The 23,143-nt window shown below is 39.4% G+C and overlaps 2 protein-coding genes and 1 long non-coding RNA gene across 3 annotated transcripts; 1 reads left to right on the top strand and 2 right to left on the bottom strand.

The window, feature by feature from the left end:
• Positions 1 to 1,956: 1,956 nt before the first annotated feature.
• Positions 1,957 to 6,537, bottom strand: LOC149112302 (uncharacterized). The gene is made up of 3 exons (XR_016207363.1): positions 6,367 to 6,537; positions 6,207 to 6,253; positions 1,957 to 4,076 (listed from the first exon to the last, which is right to left on the bottom strand). It is a non-coding gene; the product is annotated as an uncharacterized LOC149112302 (long non-coding RNA).
• Positions 6,538 to 6,618: 81 nt separating this feature from the next.
• LOC110058977 (uncharacterized) lies at positions 6,619 to 7,745 on the top strand. Its single transcript, XM_089290113.1, has one exon. The coding sequence runs from the start codon at positions 6,756 to 6,758 to the stop codon at positions 7,284 to 7,286; it is 531 nt and encodes a 176-aa protein (XP_089146239.1). The 5' UTR covers positions 6,619 to 6,755; the 3' UTR covers positions 7,287 to 7,745.
• Positions 7,746 to 15,678: 7,933 nt separating this feature from the next.
• On the bottom strand, positions 15,679 to 23,074 carry LOC110058962 (dynactin subunit 5-like). Its single transcript, XM_089290114.1, has 6 exons — positions 22,908 to 23,074; positions 22,710 to 22,778; positions 21,870 to 21,988; positions 18,194 to 18,305; positions 17,413 to 17,515; positions 15,679 to 17,199 (listed from the first exon to the last, which is right to left on the bottom strand). Exons 1-6 carry the CDS (start codon positions 22,953 to 22,955, stop codon positions 17,099 to 17,101), a joined length of 552 nt encoding a protein of 183 aa, XP_089146240.1. The 5' UTR covers positions 22,956 to 23,074; the 3' UTR covers positions 15,679 to 17,098.
• Positions 23,075 to 23,143: the final 69 nt, after the last annotated feature.

Raw genomic sequence — 23,143 nt, forward strand, 5'->3', positions numbered from 1 at the left:
GAAGATTGACACGGATTACAAACGACGAACTTGAAACTGATTTGGGCTAAACTTTTGAAGATGCGCAATCTATGAGGTAGCTCCTTTAAGACTAGTTTTCAGCTGCTCTATTACATCATTTAAGTAAAATCTCAGGAAGATCAATGGTTTTGTAGTTCGAATTTTGGCGACGTCATATGAAAACCAGCTATAACTTTGTAAAAACTGATTCACAAGGCCTTCATATGTCGTTAAAAAACCCTCTAGTAATGTTATTGGTCGATTTTTGCAAATTTTTAAATACTGTTCCTGTGTTAAGGCCTGATGGCCTACGAATCAAAACTTTTAATTAAGCTAGAAACATTTAAAAAAGAAAAGAGCTAATCAAAACGTTTCAGTGTGAGCCCCAGACTCATGAACATGAATCCCGTACCCTTGTGGATAAATAGCATGTAGGGGCAAATTAGCTATTTGGTTTTCTTAGAGACCAGCATGTCGAAAGAGCGTAGTATTTTGAAAATTTCTGCACTGGACTCCTTGAATTGCTCAGTCCGTTAGACTTCTTACAGATTTTACTATACGTGGAATTGCCAGCTTTTATTGCAACTTCGTTCTCATGGTTTCTCGTCTCCCCGCCCTCCCTGCATTCATTGCGCGAATCGTTCAGCTTCCTGTGCATTCCGCTGGCGTTTCCTCGTGCTTTTGGTTCATGTTTCTTTCGTTTTCCAACGAATTCCTTAATAGTTGCCCGGTGGTTTCTTCAATATAACAGGGCTTTTCCCTTTTTCAACGGGAAAGCCCTGGGAAAGAGGTTGGTTAACTGTTACATTAATTTCCCTGTGCATTACTCTACAAGTTTCCTTTTCGTTCGACTTGCTTTTCGTTCTGTTTTCCGCTGCGTTTTGCCTTGCCCTACCCAGTGCGTTCTGACATTTGTAACCCGTGGTTGCTTCCATGGTTTACCAGTGGGTTCCCTCCAACGTTAGCCCGGCCTGCGAGCAGTCTCATCAGGGCGCTTATACATAGGGCGGGGTTGGGCGGGGTACCAGGCCTTTTTCCGCCCTGGTCTCATCTTTGAGCCACGCGCGCGAGCGGCGAAGGGCAAAGCGATCCGGCGGGAAGGAGTCTGGTATTTTTTCTTGGACCTGGAACCACAATGCATGTTTCAAACAAGGAACAGAATTTAACCAGTCAGCAAATACAGCCCATGCAAAACACTCCGATTCCGGCCTAGGGACTGGGATTCCAAGGAACAGATGGCGTTCCTGATTTTCATCGGTGGATATTAATAGGAGTGTTACTGACGAGTTCAACATGCACAAGGTTGTGATGTAAAATAAAAATTACAAGAGAACAGTTTCATGTTGGTGTTGGCCCGCCAGGTAGATACAGGTTGATACAACGTCTCCAACTAAAATTCCGAATATAACTCTGGGACGTAGTCTGAACGAGGAGGATTTACACTGTTCTGTTCCTCCGTTTGCCTGGGCTTACCTCGCGAAGTTTTGCCGGTTTGAAGGGGACTTATTTTCAGGGGGGATGGATCCTTGGAAGATGATGGTATTTCTCGGACGACAGGTTGATCGTCGTACCTTTCAAGGGAACAAATCTGTAGTTTAGTTATTAAAGTTGCTCTTACAGCGCGCCCACAAACAGGATTCTGGTATGATTCTGTTACCCCACCCCAGTTGTTTGCGCCTTGGTAGTCCGAGGGTTTCTCTCTTGATTAATAAACATTGTGTGACGAGGCGGCGAAAAGCAAATTACAAATAAAACAGGCGGAAATACTCCCAGACTTAAGTATCAGATGTGGCATCGAGTCAAAGATACTTCTAGCCTGCTTGCAGACGTCTACCATTTCCTTTCAGACGGAAAAAAAAAGTCTTTTTACCGAGTGAAACGAAGGCAATAGAAAACGACTGCGTGCAGATTAAGATACGTCCATCCAGGAAGTCAAATAAGCACGCCCCAGTTAGGTAAAATAAACACAGCATTTATTATTAAGTCTACCTTTACCTAATGACTAACAGTAAGCATTTAAAATTATTACATAGCTGTATACTGTAAAATCCCCCTAACACCCCACCCCCCTTATAATCACATCTCACTCTACCCTTTAAAGTATCACTTTTGAACTTCCCAGACATTGATCCTTACTGTATTAAACAATTCATAATACAGGTTTTTCCTCTATATTTTACCAATTCCGTTTGATATCTCTAACAGATAGTACAGCCTATCCTTCCTTTTAAACTGGGAAGGAATCAATCACATCAAAACTGAATTTCTCTAATTGATTTTCTGGTTAAAAATTTTTACTTCTAGAGCAACAATAAATAATCATATTGTGGTATTTTATCACAAGTATGAGTTAATTTTGAGTATGGTGTAATCCCTCCACGTATATGTTCTATCTTTTCCTCTTAAACTTTATTAGCTATTTCCCCTCTGCTTGTATGAAAAGACAAAAAAGTTTTCAGATTCACTTGTTCCTGACAAAATCTATCTTCTCATACTAGTATCCTTTTTAGTTTTGACTTGTTCCAAAAGATCGTCCATCGCGTTAAAATAAATGAACAATTTTTTGTTACTAGTTCGAGTCGAATTGTTATCTCTTTTACAAATTAACCTCTTTATGCCTTGTCGCGTGATACCTTTCATTAAGTGTAATACCTTTCGCGTGATACCTTTCTGCGTGATGCTTTTCTGCGTGATGCCTTTCGCGTGATGTCTTTCAGCGTGATGCCTTCTTGTGTGATGCCTTTTCGTAAGATTCCTTTAGGCGTGATGCTTTTCAACATTTAGCGTGATGCCTTTTAGCGCGATGCATTTTAGCGTGATGCATTTTAGTGTGATGCTTTTTGGCGTGATGCCTGTTTGCGTAATGACTATTTGTAGAATCGGCTAGTTGCCACTCAGCTTTTGATTGATGCATGTACAATTTGGATAATTTGATATCAATTACTGAGGACTGAATTTTGTCATAGGTACACCTCCATAACAATGGAACAAAAACAGACTAGAGTGCTCAACAATAGAGTTCTTTAAAGATACCGCATTATGCAAATTTGAGAAGAGACTGTCGCGAACTTTTTTTTCCATATTATTATAGTAGAAACGATACTCTTTTGCACAGTACTTGTTTTAGTTCCATATCGGACATACCAAGATGCGTTTTAAGCCCGTAAAAGTACGCAATTTTTGCCGTTTTTCTTAGGGGCTCGAGAAGGCAATTCTTCAACGGTCGACGGAATCCTTCAAAATGCTTGAAAAATTTAAAACTTCCTATTGTTAGGTATTAATTAAAGAAGTATTTAATGTCTAAAAGTATACAGATTTGAAAAAAATATACTCTATAGCTTCCCACACTTCATATCTACTATGATGATAAAATATTAATAACAGATTTAAATCCAAGGCACAGGGCTGGCTTCTTAGTCCTAGTATACCATTCTTTCATCTCAAAGGCAAAAACAAAACCACAAAATTATTCACCCATATATTGATAAATCAATCAATTCAACAGTGATTGAGTAAAACAGTAAAACTCTTCATAAAAAAGGGGCCCTCAATGTATGGAGAAGTAGGGGAAAAAAGGTTTGTCCATAAACTCATAGGGTATGGCAATCTTATAATTAAAGCGGTTCAAATTGAATCTCAACTAAGAGGTACTCTTGAATGTTAAAATATATAATAAATTTAACTAAATTGCTTGATTTAGGCAGTTGCAAGTAGCACTAATATAATAAGCTTTATGTGTACATTTTATTACATTTTTATTTGCCATGGACTTATGAAATTGGGAAATTAAAAAATTAATATAGATATTTCACAAACAATAACAAAGTGACTTGTAAAAAATAACAAGTGAAACTTTTGTTTGCATGGACTTCATGTAGCATCTGTCCATCTGATCTTGCTTGTTTGAGTCCGTTTCGAACCCCAACTGAGATAAAAGAAGCTTACAGGGTGAAATAATTAACCACGCATCCAAATGAACGTAAGCTGACAAAAAGGACTGACAAACCAATCACCCACTTTTTGCTTGTTCGACCAGCACCAGCTGGGGCCAGGGGCTCCTCTTCATGTTGAGGTTCCTAAAACAACAGTTAAGGCCATTCTATACATACATATGTGTATATACTTAATTTATTCCAGAAGCAAACTACATGTAGATACAGTGTGTATACAATCAAAATCTAAAAATAAAGGGAAAAAATGCCCATAGAAAAGGAAGTTAGGAGGTTATCCCTATGTGAAAAAGTACTATTTTATGTTGAACATTAATACCATTAAATATGAATCTAGACATGACAACCACTCATTAGTTTCACAGCTGGATTCAGGCAAATTAGTCGCAACCTAATTTTAGTCAATTGAGCAGCTTTTAACCAAAGTCATAAGACTATTGCAAGCCAATAAAATTCCACTATGTACTTCAGAGTAAAATAACTGTAGTATTGCTTAATACCTAGTGTGTAACCTAGTATTAGGATCTAGCGCACATCAGTATCATTCTAGCAATAGTGCAATAGCTATCTATTATTTGCACTCATTCAAGTTACCAGCATTAGCTTTCCCACCCACCCACTTCCATGGCAATATGATTTTTGTTGCGTTTATAACCTAATTGTTGTAATTTATGTATTTGTAATTATCTTGTCCAGGCTCTCGATGGGCCTCTAGTTTTATTATAGTTTTTTCGAAGATTGTAATTAGGATGAATCATTTTCCATGTTGCTTGTATGTGTAGGATTAAAATAAACTGCCTGACCCCAAACACGTGGTTCGAGAGTGAGTTTCTGTGTTTAGATACACCCCCAGTCCCCATTGACAGGGTAAGAGAAAATTTACCACCTAAAAAAAAAAGAAAAGAAAAAAAATAGGGCCAACATGTACCCCCCCACAAATAAACTTATTACTCTTTACGTGCCAAGTTAAATTAAAATTGAAATTAAGACCCAAACACCAGAAATGACTTTCATATCCCATTCACTAATCCGGCTCGTCCATAAGTGACGTCAGTGGAGAGGGAAGGGTGAGTGGAATAAAATATGATGGCCCATATTTAGGTCAATACTTTTACCAGGTAAAACATTACAGAAGCTTAATGCACCGTCACTGTAAACCCCCACCCCCCCCCCCCACCACCCTGCAGAATCATGGGGCATGGGTGGGGCTTTGTGGGGTCTTTGACTCTTTGCCTTGCCCGAGGGGGTGGGGAATTAATTCATTTTTTTTGCATTGCCTTCCCAGAGAGGTGGGGGATTAGTACATTTTGGCCTTTGTTTTTCCCTATGGAGTGGGGGATTCGTACATTTTAGTCTGTTGCCTTGTCGAGCAAGAAGGAGTAAGGACACTTTAATAACCCGGTTGCATTGGAAAGGGGTCTGGAACGAGAGCCTGGGAACAAGACAGTTCGCTGCCATACTGGAAACATGCTGTCTTCTTCAGTGATGAACAAACAAAAGGTATAGTGAATCTGCAGAATTTCTTTGCTATCCCATCCCTATAACCCATTGATTCTTTTTATGGCAAGATTTCCGTATAACCCCATACATTGATTATGCATACAACTCTTTGTTTAACTAAACAATAGTAGAAACAATAGAGTTCCTTTGAGACTTATCCACTTTCAATAACTATAAAATTTGCCATTTTGTCTTGCATTCTTTTAGACTCTAAAAATACGGCCAAATCGTGAAGAAAACATGATAGGATGTGACAATTTGCATTGCAGTGTGAATTGGTACCATTTTTTGTGTGCAGGGATTGATATAAAGAATGTGCCAGAAGGAGAACGGCTGTGCATTTCCTGCTGGAAAAGTTGAAGACATAATGGACTATGTTGTGTCCTTTTATGGTGATGTGTCCTGAATGATGCTAGAAAATTTGGCACTTGTGAAAATGTGTTGACCAAACGTCAAGGTATTCAAAATAAATGTCAATCACACTCCTGAAAGTAATACTGCAGGTTTACACAAGGAGTTTTTTCTTTTGTCTCCTGTATGTGGTGGATTATCCTCATTTTGGTAGGGATTAGACCCAAAAATATGTCCCCTGTATGTAGGGCATTATCCTTGTTTGGTTGTGCTCTGTGGCTAATGTCCCATGATTCCCTGGGGTGGGGGGTGGGGGTTTGCAGTGACAGGTGCATAATATGAAACAGTTCAGAGTTATATAATATAAGCTTTCAAGATCTAAACTGCATGTACCAAAAAAAATACCTCACATCCTGATTTTCTGCAGAGCAATGATCTTCCTCATTTTGTTGCTAAAGGAAAGATGCATTGTAGGAATGAAATACCAAAAGTTCTCACCGACCAACAAAACAATTATTATACTTGCTGCTTTTTACAACATGTAATCTAATGATCATAAACTTACCTCGTTCCTGTCCGCCATGATAAATGGGGTCAGTACAGCACCGTGTATGGTTCATGTATGTGTCATGAAGTGTACTAATAGATGGTGGTTATTTTTCATGGTTACAAGAGACCACTAGGAGCCAAGACACGTGATCACATCTTGACACGAGTGGCGTGATGTATGACGAAATTGCGACCATATACAAAACAAAACCTGAGTTTCGAGTGAAAAAAAAAGGCCTCGAATCGTTCCCAGGGCTTTTTCCTTTGAAATTGGCCCCTCCCATTTTCAAAGGGAAAAGCCCTGGGAACGAGGTTGGGGGCCCTACTCAAAGTTGACATATAACAGGCGTCCCTTGTAACGCCTCTCATTCGGCTAACAATCAGGGCGAATGAACTAACCAAATTATGGCAGCGCCATCAGGAAGCTATTTTCCCAGACGTAATCCAATACCTACGAATAACCAAGAGCTAATGGCTCTTTGGTTCAAACATCGCTACTTTGTCTACCTACAAAGACTCCAACAAGACAGACTTATTGGTCCTTTATGTTCCTGTACCCTCGGAATTCAACAGAATGTCTATGATCAACTACCAGAGAAGCAGCAGGCCCAGATAGCCGACATGTTTCGTAGCGCGGAAGGAGATTGGGCTTCAGACGGCCCTGAAGGAGGTTTCAACTCGCCTCAAACTGGCGGAAGAGGAAGACCCATTTTTCCAGTTCTCTTGATTGAGTCACCGCACACAGGCGACCGAGTCATCAAACCATTCGCATGGGGTGGTAGCCGAGGCACGTTTTGTCTTTCTACTGACGGAACAAAGCGCTTGGTGGCTTTGCCCTACGCCACAGCTAAATTTTACTCTGGGCATACACCGGATGACGGAGGAGAAATGTGGCCAATTTTTCTGGTTTTTGCGGACATTCGAGATGCCCATTAACTAATCAAAACATACAAGGTGCTACCTTAGGTGGCCGTATGTGGACCCTGTGTTCAGTACATGTTGAGGCATTCGATAGATCATTTGACGACAGGCTGCACATGTAAGATCAATTGTTTTCACTTTCATCTAGTTTTATCATGTTATAATATTATTTTGGATTAGTTATCTAGTGAATTAAGAATTTAGTCAGATATGGATTAGCGTATCATTGTATCTGCTAAGTCAGGTAAACAAGTTTTATTCATTTCGGAAACTGTCTAATGGCATATGTTTGGATGTTTACGACGCCGGAAGTGTAGTGAGTTATGTATTAAACGCAATTTCAACAGATTATATGTCGTTAAATAAGCCATTATCCTTTACCAGACCATGTAATGCTATTTTACGAGTCTATATGAGACAAAATGCAGGAAAGTCTAACTTAATTATTCCTGATTAAATCTTGGCAACACTTTATTCCAGATTCATCACTCGTTAGTTCCATCTCTACCTCTTCTTTGATTAAGCGAGGGAAGAATGGGGAAATAGAAATAAGGAAATATATATAAAAAAGCGCGCGGTGGACGATGGAAATCAACCGCACACCGTATGCCTTCCTTGTTTTGGCGGCTCTGTCCGGTTCCAAAGAGGCACTCTGGGAAAGTGAGGCTTCATATCACTGAGTACCCACAGGGGGCCTTAGCATTAGATGAGAATTTCATTCCATAAATCGCCGACCGATATGTTTTTGCGTTTTGAGGTTTCCTGACGACCACCATGGAACTGTAACTGAGAATATTCGACCGTTTCTTAGTTTCGCAATGATCGGGTATTTCAAATTCAAATTGGTCGCCACAACACGCATCGGTGGTAAAGATAAGCTTTTTTCATTCATTTTCTAACCTGATCTGATGAGCCCTTCGATGCGTACAACCTCGATCAGACCAATAATTCAGTCTTCTTCCCCTACTCTCTCTTCTCTTTATCTGGCACAAAAAAAATCCTGTCCAAAAGTACCCAAAAGGACTCTACAACAGATAAACGACAGGGGTTTACCATACGCATTTTACAGAACTAGACCTGCCTTGAAAGTATAAAAAAAAAAGCTTACTCGAAACTTAGCAGCATATTCCAAAATCGTTTCATTTTATTCTCGAAAAGGTACGATCTTTGCAAATCTGTCCTAGTGTACCGATATACAAGCAACGATACAAAAGACCACTCAATATACTAGACTGATATAGTTAATTACACTAAATATCCCGCTGTGCGGGATATTTAAAAGAGACAGACGAAGAGATTTTCTTCGCGAAATGTTGCGGAATATCTTTAGCGATCGTGAACCTGCTATATAATGTTATTTATGATATGAGTAACTGGCTAGCTACATTGCAGGACGCGACGAGTAAATTAAAATAACTGTAGACTAGGCTCCGATTCATTTTTTAAGGCGCACAGGAAACAACGCCGGAGGTAAATAACTCACTTGCTTGATGGTATACGACAGCTGTGGCCATCAGAACCGAGCCCAAGACCCAATATCACAATCGATACCGTAAAATAATACAAGGCTATAACAAAACAAGGCAAGACCTCACAGGGAGGCCCTCGTCCAAAATCGCGGAAAAAGTTCCTTCGATTGACTCAGTGAAACGGAACGAATGCAAGGAGTTTTCCATGAGTTGGTTTGGGCAAACCAAACTAAGACAGATTGAGGCAAACATTTTCTCAGACACGCTCCTTCACCTCTGAATAACCGAGAGCTGCTGGTATCGTGGTTCAAGCACCGTTAAAAAAAAAGTGTACTTACAGAAACTTCATCAAAGTGGACAAGAAGGGCCGGCCTCTCTGCTCCTGAACGCTCGGAATTCGACAAAATGTCTAGAATCAATTACCACCGGTACAGCAGGCCCAGATAGCTGACTTGTTTCCTAGCGCAAAAGGCGATTATAAATAGGCCTCGGACGGTCCTGTAGGAAGCTTTTTCACTCGCCTCAAACTGGCGGAAGAGAAAAACTCAATGCATTTTCCAGTTTTCTCGATCAGCTCACACGCCGGGGCGAGCGAATCATCAAACCATTCGCATGGAGTGATATCCCTGGTTCATTTTGTCTTTTACGGGCGCAACAAAGTGTTTTAGCGCTTTTGTATTAAGCTACAGCTCAATTCTATCTGGACATACACAGGGTGATGGAGTGGAGGACAATGAGGCCAATTTTCTTACGGTGTTAGCCAACACTCGAAAAGCTCATTAATAAATATACAAGGTATAACCTTCTGTGAAAGTATATAGAACCTTGCGTTAAGGCATTCGGCTGATCGAGCCGCAACATAACAGGCCTCACATCAGATCAACCTTTTTCATCTTCTTGGTTCATAAACAATTAGCATGGCATTTGTTTAGGTCTTCACAAAACGAAAGTGAAGAGTTCAAGTTGTAGTGTGTTAAGTTCCTTGTCATAGCGCAATTCAATCTCGACAGATTTCAGACTGTTCATGCCAGCTATTTACTAACACCATACCTTTGATTGCACTAAATTAAATGCGGTAATGTCGTTTGAGACGCAACAACTTGAAGCGAAGCGAATATAGCGTTCAAAACATGCCTGGGGGCAATAGTTAATGAGAAATGTGCGATGTGACAACTTTCGTTAGCGTCGGTAAACCTTCGAAAGTCCTCGGAAATCTTCGAGTGATCTCTGGCGTGGGGTAATAATTTTCGTCCATCTTAGGAATGCTTCGGATGGTCGTCGGCAGCCGTACGGAATCTCCATGTTTCTCATAATTTTCAATCGACATTTTGGCCAGAGGCCGAGTAATTATGTTTTTATGTGTGTTGCAGATTAATCCATGTGAAGACAATTTGATGTTGCAATATAATTTTGATAGTAGCAAGAAAATTATAATTGTTGCAGACTGAAAATAGTTTCGGAGTTTAGCTCGATCCGAAGAGAATTTAAAAAGTTCTGCGGTAATTTAAATTAAAGCAAGCCAATTTTGTTTGTTGATGAGTGGATTTCGTTGTTGCCAATTATATTTTTGCCTGAAAAAGCACCGAGTATTCCTTTCTTTTCCCTTCTCGATTCCGAGATAAAATGAGCTCGTTTTGATCACACAAATTTAGATGGCCAAATACATGCAATGCAACCGTAAAATCTCAACGCTGTCTATCCACTAAATATAGAGCGGTTTCCCAGAAGCTTTGGAAAATAATTTGCAAATAACTCGATACTGTTGTTTAGCGCGATTTGAAGATTTGGTAACCAATCAGGAAAAAGACAATGCACGTAGGGGCCAAACCACCCCCCAAATGTTTCGTCAGTTATTGGGTATTTCACATTATTTCGCATTACTTAAAAAGTATTGACTCTTTCTACACCAAACTTCGCAGATGAGCAGGAGACCTATTGCCAGTTATATTTACGTAAAAAATGTCAGTAAATGTCAAAGTTGTGACGTCGCAGTGATGACGTCATGTTTTTTGCCACTTTTGAAGTTTTTAATATGCATATTTTTTTCTTTTACAATATGTTCGAAAGAGCACGTCAAGGGGAGTTGAAAGCTGAAAAAATTTTGTCCGTATCACAAAAATTAAATGAAATATGGCATTTTTAACCACGAAAAATAACTCTGCAAAATATGGGCTCCCCCTTGAGAAAAATCCCCAAATTGGAGCCGTAATTTTGTTCCAGAAAATGCAGCTATGTTGCATATGTGATGAGCCAGATGACTAAAGCAAAAATAAAGAAGAAAATCGGAATAAAAAGTTATCCCTCTAGTGTTATTGCGTTAAAATTAGTTTTGTTACGTCATAACCTGTGACGTCACCCGTTCTTTTACTGTTAATACCATCTTAACAAAGCCGAAAATCAAATTTCTAAAACCATACGATTTTTGACAACATCAAGCTTTCTATTATTCTAGATTATTAGCCTTCCTAGAAAAAAAACTGAAAAAAATAAACCTGAGAGACTGACTTAAGAAGGACAGTATGGTTAAGCAAATTCCGCGGGGACAACAAAAAAATATTTCATTTACCATATCTCGGAAAAATAATCATCATAGCAAAAAACGGTTTCCGGCATTTTACTCCTCAAGTCAAGGCCTTTCCAATGACATAATCTTTACACCAGATTTTACAAAAAATTATGGCACGTTTTGGTGACGTCATCAATTGTGACGTCATAATCTGACATTTTGTCACAACTTCCAAATTGAAATAAACTGGAGAACAAAGAAAGCTCATCTGCCAAACCTGGTTCAGAAATATATAAACCAAGCAAATATAGCCTTGATGAAACATTAGGGGGGTGGTTTGACCCCTACGTGATGCTTGTTTAGCCAATCAGCTAAAGCAATGATGTTCACTCAATTTCTAAACATCTTGACCGCATTTCTGTTTGATATTTTTGGATAATAACAACTTTTACTTTGGTTTCGTGAGAGCGATTTTTGTAAAACCGCTATAAAGCTATTTTTCCGAAATCCTTTCGACAAAAATGATGGTGACCGAAGGTGAGCTATTAAAAAAATTTTATATCAGTAGTTCGAAACCAATCAATATCACGAGTTTTTCTTCTAGGAAAAAAAAAGACAAATGAAAACCTCGAAAACTAATCCTTATAACGTAAGCTTCAAATATATTGCCACCATTTTGATCGAAATCAATGAGATTAAAATTCTTATCTCGTTCATCTCGAATGTGTTGAATCTCTTCTTTCGTTCGCTGGGTCATACCAATGACTTCCCTCTTCGCCGTTAGGCCATTTCCTCTCCTTAAAAGGAAGACAAGATACAGAGAAATGTAAGCTTTTCTTCCGGACAAATCTATTTCCAAGATACATTATTACTACCAGGGCAATCAGCGACCAACGGCCCGTAAGAACCGGCTGCGCGTGATAGTTTCCCCGAGCAACACGCAACGAGACTGAGGACAGGAAATGTCAACTTGAAATTCAGCGTAAATATCTTATCTTACGAGCTTAGGTAAAATTGTTCCTTAGCACTTCGCTGAGAAGTTTTATCTCAAGAGTCTTCAAAAACTACGACTACCAGTGGCGGTTCCAGACCTTGAGCTAAGGGGGGGCGGGGGGGGGGGGGGGGAGGCGTTTTGTTCTGCTTATGCTGCCGGCTTTTCTTCCTTCGGTTATTTCTTCTTTTTTACCCAAAAGAAGGAGGCGGGGCGGGGGCGGGCCTCCTCCTCTAGATCCGCCACTGACTACCCGGTTTATGAACGAAGTTATATACAACTTCTCCGCTAAGAAAATTGCGAGCGAAGGGAGGAACTTAACTCTAAAAAGATAAAAATTGTTCCGTTTGGTGAAGGAACAACAAGATCAAAACACATACCCACCATTTATAATTTTATACGTCTATCTCGTCCTGCTTTATTTTCTTTGAGAGAAGAACTTGGACATCACCAGGAGCACATAAATCCACGTCTTCACACTATCAATCCACAAGTTGTGATGAGTATTGATAACAAACTAGAACCATTCGCTGACAAAAACGTCGCCGCATATTTTCACGACTTGGATTTGAATTCTAATGCAAAACTATTGTATCACTTCAAAGAGATCAACTTTATTCCAGATCTCTCCATTCTTAGTCTTTTTTGAGACAGCAATACGTGAAATTAAATACATTTGTGAAGACTGATTCACGCGGCCGTCATATTTCGTTAAATAAGCTTTTTTTGTTAATCCTATTGGTCGATTTTCGCTCGTTCCGCCACACGTTAAGTCGTTCATTCCCTCATAGATCTCTCCCGACGACATCCGTGGATTCGTAGTGGGTTTCCCCGTTTGTTTGCTTGGCTGTTACGTCCTGACTTCAATGCTTTATGTGCTTCACGTGCATTAACGTACATGGGTTTTCCAACGTTTGGCTATGGGTTTCCTTTTGCTTTGTCTCGTGCGTCCCCCATACTTAAGCTGTCGCCATTTTCAAGTTCTTTTGCTTAGGGACTGGTCAAAAATTATAGAGGGAGGGGAGGGGTCTGCTGGGGCATTTGAAAATGTAGTAGATAGAAAACTCGTGACCCACCCCTTCCACTTGGCACAAAACTGAGTGACCCACTCCTAAATGAAGGTTGAAAATTACTTGACCCACCCCCTATAAAGCACTGATGACACTTTTTGTTACATCGCGTAATCCAATAATATTATGCTGTGCATCAACTTGTCGTGTTATTTATGTTATAGATTTATTAAGAATCTAAGTATTGTGACACCGCGCGTTTCCTATGCGTTGCCATTTCCCTGTACATTACTCTACAAGTTTCCTTTTCATTCCACTTGCTTTTTGTTCCGTTTACCGGTGCGTTTTGCTTTGCCCTACCCTCCGCGTTCTGACATACGTAACTCGTGCGTTCTTCCCTGGTTTCCCAATGTGTTCCCTCCGAGTTAGCCTTGCGTTCACTTTGAGTTTCTCATGCGTTTAATAGTTTGTTTCACCTTGTGATCCCTACGCATTCCTTTAAAATCTCCCGCTATGTTTCTCCATGACGTTCCTTTTTAATTTCCGTACATTCCGCCAGATGTACACGTGTTCCGTTGTGTCTTCCTCCTCCAAAGGCTTTTCTTATTTTTTTTTTTTTTCTTAGCGCAAAGAGCGATTGGGAGACTGGGAGTGAGCAAAAGGGCGCGAGCGGGAGCTGGTAGCAAGTGAGGAGCGCGAGCGCAGGGTGCGATGGGAAGGGGAAAAAGAGAGAGACCCCTGCGCCCCTATTCACCAGTTAGTCATTATCGTTAATCATACTATCGTGCAGGCGACTGGGGACCACGCAGCCGTTGTGCAGAGCGAAGGGCTTTCCCCTAAGGGTTTTTGGTATCTATCTTTATCCGTGAGCTTCCTTTGCTTTTCCCTCACACCGTGCGTTCCATCGTGTATTTCCTCGTTAATTCCCCATGCGTTCCTTCATAGTTAGTGGAGGGGAATAGTTATGAAAACCGATAAATCTCTTTGCTCTTCGGTTTTTGTTCGCTTTTTTGACCTTGACCGTGCACAAAACACAATTGTTGTTTACCCCGTACTGAGGAGCTAACCACTAGTAACGTTTTGGTTACGTAATTCATGCATAGTGTATGAGTGCAAAACAAAAGATTGCGCACGGTCGTGGACCATCCAACATAAATTTTGGCATCTTCGTTTGCTCCCTTGATGTTTGCCGGGTTTCGTAACCATTCCCCTCTGTAAACTATGGTTCTACCGGTACGTATTGGAATCTGGATACACTTTGCATGGGTTGTATTTGTTGGCTGGTTAAATGCTGTGTGATTGGGTGCCTCCCCGACACTCCTCAAGACCAACATCCCCACATACCCACTGAAATCGCACCCATCCGCGTCCTCTGGGGGGGGGGGGGGGGAGAGGGGGGCTTCCATAAAAAAAAAGGAAGAGGGTGCTCGTTGTACCTTTTAGGGGTAAAAAGAGCAGTTTTGGTGTTCTTAAGAGGTACCCCTTGGGGGATTTTGGTACCTCTTGGGGGATTTTGGTACCTCTTGGGTGTTCTTTTCAAAATTTCCCACGAGCAACCCGGTCCTTTTTATATGGGAGTTCTTCTCCCGGAGCCTTCCATTCTCCCCATATCTATAATGTAGATATGGCCATGGAACCGAGATGTATGTTTCCAACAAGGGACAGAATTTAACCAGTCAACAAAAACAACCCCTGCACAATTCTCAGATTCCGGCTTAGGAACAGATATTGCAAGGAACAGACGCGTTCCTGATTCTCATCGGTGGATATTAGGAGTGTTACTGAGGAGTTAAGCATGCACAAATCTGTGATTTAAATTATAAGAGAACAGTTTTCATGTTGGTGTTGCTGCCACGCAGATACCTGTTCATCATGAGATCAACACAACCTCTGCAACTAAAATTCCGAATGCAGTCTGTACGAAGAGGATTTACCTTGCGATTATTGATTTGGTTTTGTTAGAAGGAGACTTATTTGCGGAGGTGAGGGGGGGAAGGGGGGGGGGGGAAGGGGGGATGATGGTATTCCTCCGTGACGGGGTTGATCGTCTTACCTTTCAAGGGATAAATTCGTGGTTTGGCTGTTAAAGTAGCTATAATACCGTTTGGCATTGTCTGGTACGATTAAAGCGTACTAAATAAATTACAATATTTAGAGACCAAGCCACATCAGCCTCAGCTGGTTTTCATCCTGGTTACCCGCCCCAGGAAAAAAAGCAAATTGAGAGTAAAAAGAAATTAAGAGTAAAAAGAAGGAAAAACTCCAGGACTTAAGTGTCAGTTGTGCCATCGAGTCAAAGATGCTTCTAGCCTGCAAGCAAGAGTCTACTATTTCAAGTCTTTTTGTCGAGTGAAACGAAGGCAATAGAAGACGTCTGCATGCAGATTGAGATATGACCATCCAGTCAGTCAAAAAGCACTCACCAGTCAGGTAAAATAAGCACACCGTTTAATATTAAGTTTACCTTTACCTAATGACTAACAGTAAGCATTTATAATTATTACATAGCTGCATACTGTAAAATCTCCCCAACACCCCACCCCCCTTATAATCACTTCTCACTCTACCCTTTAAAGTATCACCTTTGAACTTCCCAGTCATTGATCCCTACAGTATTAAATAATTCGTAATACAGGTTTTTCTTTTGGCCATTCCTTTATATTTCACCAATTCCATTTGATATCTCTAACAGATAGTACAGCTTATCCTGCCTTTTACACGGGGAAGGAATCAATCATATCAAACCTAAATTTCTCTAATTGATTTTCTGGTGAAACATTTTTAGTTCTAAAGCAACAATAAATAATCATATTAATGGTATTTTATCACAAGTATGAGTCAATTTTGAGTATGGTGTAATCCCTCCAAGCTAACCACGCATGTATTCTTGCTTTTCCTCTTAAATGTTATTAGCTCAGTCCCCTCTGCTTGTGTGAAAAGACAAAGAAGTTTTCCATTTCACTTGTTCCTGACAAAACCTATCTTCTCATACTGGGTATCCTTTTGACTTGATCCAAAAGATCGTCCATCATCAATATAAATCAACAATTTTTTGTTCCTACAGTACTTCGAGTGGAACTGTTATCTCTTTTATAACTTAACCTTCTCAAAAATATTACAAACATAGAGCGGTTTTCAATTGAGTGTTGTAAAACCAAAACCAAAGTAATTGCTTTAGCCAATCACAAAAACACAGACAATACAGTGAACCAATCAAAGCTCAAAGTAATTGCATGTTGCTGACGCAAAGCACGGGAAAATGTGTGCGAGTGAGTCACGATTGCTACTGGTTTCACTTCTGATTGGATGAAGAACTGGCGCGGGTTTTTTAGCCAATTGTGTAGCATAGTAAGTGCAAAATCAACTACTTTTCGTCACTCTGAAGAAAACCGCTTTAATCTAGCCTTATGAATCACAGAATGGAACAGTTAAAAGCAACGAATCTTCTACTATCAATTTTGTCAGTCACCTACAAGTGCCCTGAGTAAAGTGAAACCTTCTATGAGAAGACATCTTGGGCACTGTTGTCCTGTGCCTTCTTGCAGTTTTCCTTAGTTTCTGTCTCCTTGCAAAAGGAAACAGAACTATTAAGGAATTATTATTATAGAATTATTAAATTACTACATAGACATTTAAATGAAGTATTGAAAGTAGTCTTTACATGCTTTTGAAATAAAGTCTAGTTCAAAAAATGAACAAAATGAATACCTCCTCTGGACCAAGTGATTCTAGTTGACTGCTTAATACTTGCACAACACCCATAGCATTTAAACTTCCTTCTCATGTCTTTGTATCAGTAATGATGGAACCTTGACTAAATTGAATACACTATCTATGATGTAACCTGATGGTCATTTCTCTTCTGAAATGGGAAGAAAATGTTGATAGTAATCCTTTGTCTTCTCTGTCATGATTTCCTGCATGCACTCTGGCAACTCTGCTGAGAATACTCCTACAGATGGATCAGCACAAAACAAAACTAAGTCAACAGGAAAATGTTTCTAGGCAAGAAGGTCATTTACATATCATGCCCAAGATATACGTAACAAAGGGTAAAGTAATAAAGGATAAATTTTACTGCTGTAAGCCATTCACACGAGACCATACAAGAGCAGCTACCTTTCAAAATTTAATCAGCATCCAGACAGACAAAACAGTGACTTACCAGGGGAACCTGAGTACAGTGTAAATGGTGGAACAACTGTTTCAGGAGGGAGGACTGTGTTGTCTGCTATGGCACAACAGTCTTTTAGCACACTCCGGCGGCCCTTGAAATAGAACAACAAAGTGGCAATTCATTAGGTTGCAAGAAGCCTTTCTGTTAGCAACTTATCCTGCAACTTCAGCGTTTCCTAGTTGCATATCTTGTAGTTGGAGTTGCTCCCCTCATATCCTGTACCTTCCTAACTGTGCAAGCTTGATGAAAAGAGCAACCCTTAAGAGTTCCTTTGCAGGATCAAATTTAACTGGCTTTAAAAATAATGGAAAAAAGAAATGACCAGAAATAAAGACCCAGAAGCTTGAGTGAGCCACAAGTTTGGCAGGTGGGCATGTGCAATTCGGCCAAAAGGCTAATATTTTCAGACTTCTTAGAATCAGAATGTTCCAAGGTCACTCACTTCTCTAGGGATCAAAGACTGTAAATATGAGAGTTCCATGTGGCTTAAAATTATAAAAAATGTAGTTATAATCATTTGGCTGTAACTATTTGTCTAATTACTCTGACTATTCACTTTTGCAATGGGGGAAACTCAACAGGGACACTTATGAAGAAGGGGCACTTATGAAGAAGGGATGCTAAGTTATTTGAAGGAGGGAGCCAATATCGAGTCATTACTAACTGGAGGATTTAGTGCAAAAAGGGTATACATGTACATCGCTTCTGGGGCGATATACGCCCTTTTTGCCCAAAATCCTTCGGTTAATACTTATCTAAAGTTACTTACAATGACACAGTTTTTTCCTATGTGGACATAAGATCCAACTTGGGCAGCATTGATAACACAATCTTCCTCAATAATAACATGGTCTCCAATATGAAGTGGAAAAAATGCAACCCTACAACATAATAATAAATTTCAAAATTTGTTAATAATGATTTTTTTTTTCACTTTTCAACTTTTTTATTACAACCTTGTAAGGTAAAAAAAAAAAAAACAAAAAAAACAAAAAGAAATTACATATTCTTAATAACACCTAACATTAGAAACATCAATTATTTTATATGTCCTGATATTATAATCAAATTAAATGAACATAAGACTGAATACTATAAATTAAGTTTCTAATATGAATTTTACATACGGCTGTCATCTAGCCTGAAAGTCAAGTTCTGTGTTGTTTTTCATAGCTATATATTTCTCATTTCTAAAGTTCATTTTGATAATTTCCTTAAAAGCACTTAGATTAGGAGTTACATCACATTTCCTACTTCTCCAAATATGTAGTTTCACAAGTGTAATAAAGTAATTCAATATTTCTATTTCTGCGTCTAATTTACCTAGTAAGAGATCTTGTAGCATGAGGTTCACTCTTTTGCCAGAAACCAAAGACCAAAATTAAAGGATGCAAAATCATTCCAGATTAGGTTTGTGAAAGAGCACTCATAAAATAGGCGATTTACAATTTCCAATTCTATTCCACAAAAAGTACACAGGTCATTTGGGACATAGCCTGTCTTTGCTAAGCGGTAATTAGTAAACTTAATATCTTTCAAAATCTTGAACTGAAAGCTCCTTACAAAGGTTTAGGATGAGATGGATCTCACATTAAGAAAAGCTTTGGAAACAGCTGTGTCGTCCAGGCAAAATTTCTCATTCCACCTAATGAAACCTCTTGAGACTCCAGCTTTTCTTAAAATAAGCAATTCATAAAAAATGTTTACTTCTACTTGCTAATGGATTAAAACGTTTTTCCCAACACTGAAATTCTAAGGAGTTCAATTTGTTCTCATTTAACTCTAAACGTTTTAGATCGGGTGGAATAACCTGGTGAATTCCAGTCCAAACTAAGAAATCTGACTGTTTCAAACCTTTTCTTTTTTGCAGTGTTATAGGATTCTAAGTTGTTCATATTTAATAGCATATCTTTGCAGATTAAAAACCCAGCTTCTACATAATGTGGATAGTAGATGGTTTTACAATCTATCTTAATGTTTTTATTGTTCCATATAATACACTCAGATTATAGAAGTTTTGTCCAAAATTCTGTTCTAAAATCTGCCCACCACCGAAGGAGTTCTTTATAAAATATAGAGTTAATATTGTATTCTTTGATATCATAATTACACTTAAATAGGAAAATTCTGCCGAATTCTATAACTACATGATTGACAAACGCCTTCCACAGAGACGAGCCATCAGCAGAAAGTCTGCCGAGCCAAGCTAATCTCAGTGACTTGACTGAGGTTTAATTTGTTAGTAATCATGGCTTTGCCTGGTCAGGCCTGTAAAACTAGTACCATAGTCATTTGTAACATTGTAAATAAACACAGTTCCCACTGGGTTTGAAAGTTAAGGGTCCTTGGGGATCCCCAGTTCCAAAGAGTTGAGGGCTCTTTTTGATTTTTGGGGGTCCTTTACCTTACAGTACTTACTAAAATTTAATTCTATTGTTTTCAACAGAGAGGCAAGAACCAAGTCCAGGCAGTAACACAATCAATGAAGCTTTATGTTTGCCCCTCGTGCTTTTTTAATACAAATAGTTCTTACATTACCAGTTTCCTAACTAGTCGCAACTTTTTTCCTGCATCCCAAGGATGCACTTTGTCAAAAACCCGTGTGTCCTTTTCATTTTTCATAATATATAAATATATAAAATTAATAACTTTTTAATCATTGAGCACTCCTACAGTGGGGCTTTTCAGGGCAAATGTAAACAAACACTGAATGAAACATTGTAAATGAACATAACAAGATTTTTGAAAAGAAAATGCCAACCTGCAGGAGACAGACCAATTAGTTATAATTTACAAGCATGGCAGAGGTGTTGAACTCAAGGCTACCAAGAACAACACCAGCTAGTAGTCAGAACAGAACTTGTAACCATCTGGATTTTGAGTTTTGTTGCTCTTACTACTAAAAGGGATGGCAAATGGTAAAATCTGAGACTTGCCGAGACAATGATACCATTGTTTAAAAATTTGAGACCGAGACTTGAACATTTTCAGAAAATCTGAGCCCGAGACCTTTATTATGCAAAACTCTGAGCCCGAGACGTGAGATTTGTGCGCTCTTGGTTGCTTGAAACTGGATCTCACTCAGGGAACTGGTCAAAACTATTATACAATCAATATAGTTTATTTGAACTACCAAAATAGCAGTCACAGATGAACGCTAACTATTTAGTTATGCATTAACATTTCGACCTTTTTACGGCCTATCACGACCTGACTTTCAGCTACTTTCAAGGTCACGCACTGTCATCAACTTCTGGTCAGCTAGCTTCAAACATCAAATTAAAGTAAGCATGCAGTTGTTTCTTTAAGACGTCTTATTTGGACGTTATATCTACATTTGTACTTTCTACGACCTCCAGAAGTTCTCCAGTTGACATAGTGCTCCTTTATTGCAAAGGCCATTACAGTAAAATATTGTGTTTGTTTTGCGAAACAGTATTCTACAATAGCTTAGAATACACCGTCTTAGTCACACCGGTATATTCCAGACTACAATTGCACATCCTTAGGCTAACCACTTATAAAATCTAAATTGAATTACTTGAATTCTTTGACTTAACCGGCTAAAATACAGTCCACGGACCATGTTTTTGTGTGATTTCAGCATCAAAGCGTGCGGCATGGTTACTGTCAGCGGAAACCTGATCAAATGAGCATGCGCGCGGGCTTGGTGAATATAATAAGAGAACATTCTCGTCCCCAGTGGCTGCGCTCCTTTTGGTCAGCACCAAGAATAATGACCTCTGGACAGGTCCAATGAGATTCTGGTTCTGATTGGCTTTGCAAACACAATATAATGAGACTGGAACCAATCAGATTTGTCCAATCTCGTTCCCAGAGCCCATGTGTCTTTTGGTCAGCGCCAAGACACGGGACTTGGCGCTGACCAAAAGACACGTGGGCTCTGGGAACGAGATTGGATTTGTCAGACTTGACTCTGAGCATGCGCAGAGTGACGGAAGTCCGTGAATTGTGGACTTCTGGTGTTTTAACCAGCCAGAGGTCGTGATTCTTGGTGCTGACCAGAAGGAGTGCGGCCTCGGGGGATGAGAATGATAAGAGAAGTTCAACGTGATAACTTTTGCCGGAGAACATCTGCTAAAAACACAAATCCGAGACTCCGAGACCTTGCGAAAAAAATTCGAGGCTCCAAGACCGAAAGGAACACATGAAAAAACTAAACTTCGTGACTTGTAACAAAAGCTTCCAAGATTTCAAGATCGGATCAAAAAGTTCCGAGATCTGCAATTTTCTGGGTAGCATTTGCCACACCTACTAAGCCACACTGTCTCCACATTGGACTGTAGCTGGGTGGTGATAAGGTGCTATGAGTCAAAGTTAAGGATTGTGTCCAAAATTTTCAAATCAGAAGTCTGACACACTAACCACTAGATCACTGCACCCTCCACATGTTCATGTAATGATACAATGTTTAATATACAGACCCTTTGCTGAATTTCTTGAATGGTGGTCTTATAACGCTTCTCTTGCTTATGACGCACTGCCGTCCAATTCTGACATTTGCTAGATCTCCACGGAGAATACAGTCAGACTGAATGATTGTCTGAAAAACGAATCGACAATTAGTATGTTTTGGATTGTTCTAGCTAAATTTACCCTCATCCAATATTGGATAGTTAGAAGTGATGCAGCGGATTTGACCCTCAGCCATGGTAGCCACCATGTGTTAAAACTGGTACCCACAAAACTTCAAAAATGGAACATTGTCATTCAAACAACACTCATCATCAAACCCCACAACACCCTTTGATCAAGTAACTCTCGCTGATTTCATCCTGACCTGGAATGGAGATCAAATACCCTGAATTTTTCCTGGCGTTGAAAAACACTTCCCCCCATAATCATTTCCTGACCAGTGGCAAACTATGTTTGGGTAAGTCGCCAAGTATAAGATATTATGCAAAATATCATCAATTTGATAAATTTTGAATTGCTTTTCAATTAATAATTTATAGTTTATCCATTGAGATGTTTTACGTTGATGTGCTTGCAAACTATTGTTGCTGTTGTTCGGAACACAAGAAAAGAAAATTATATCACTCTGACTACAATAGTTAATTTCACACTCACATTGACAATGGATAATAAATTAAAATGATCAGAATTCAAGAAGGCTGATCAAACTGCTGAAAACCTGAACGTACAATTTCAAGGCCAAGCTTACAATACATGTGACTGTGTTTTTTCGAAACATACCCCCAGCCTTTCACGGCCACAACGTTAACATGCGATAAAAATATTAAAGCACCAATACTTTAACTCACCTTTCCATTTAAAACAATGTTTTGACTTCCACACAAAACTGACTGACGACTTACTTTGTTTCCAGATGCCTAGGTAGCCAATACACAAGTTAAACTTTAAGCTTAATTGTAATTCCACGTTTCGCGAAAGTAGATTTCTGAAGTCAACGTACTGATCGATCATTTCAGAGGATTATATGAATAATTCGTTACACTTACGGTTTCTATGTACTCCGCCTTGTTGTAATACATATCCTTTTGCTCCATCTTTGAAGTCTTTCCGATAACTGGCTAAGTTTTGTTGGACAACATCCACTACATGTCTCAGTTTACAAGCTGTTTTCGCTCTTTCCATATAAAAACTACCAGGCGTTTCTGATCGTGGTAAACTGGGCCCCATTAAGCGTCAAGTTGTAGACTTTTCCGGGAGGGCTCGTTCGACAATTGAATTTTCG

This window comes from Orbicella faveolata, unplaced genomic scaffold (genome assembly GCF_042242905.1).
Source record: "Orbicella faveolata isolate gen_17 unplaced genomic scaffold, um_ofav_v1 contig_2, whole genome shotgun sequence".
Classification (NCBI taxonomy): domain Eukaryota; kingdom Metazoa; phylum Cnidaria; class Anthozoa; order Scleractinia; family Merulinidae; genus Orbicella; species Orbicella faveolata.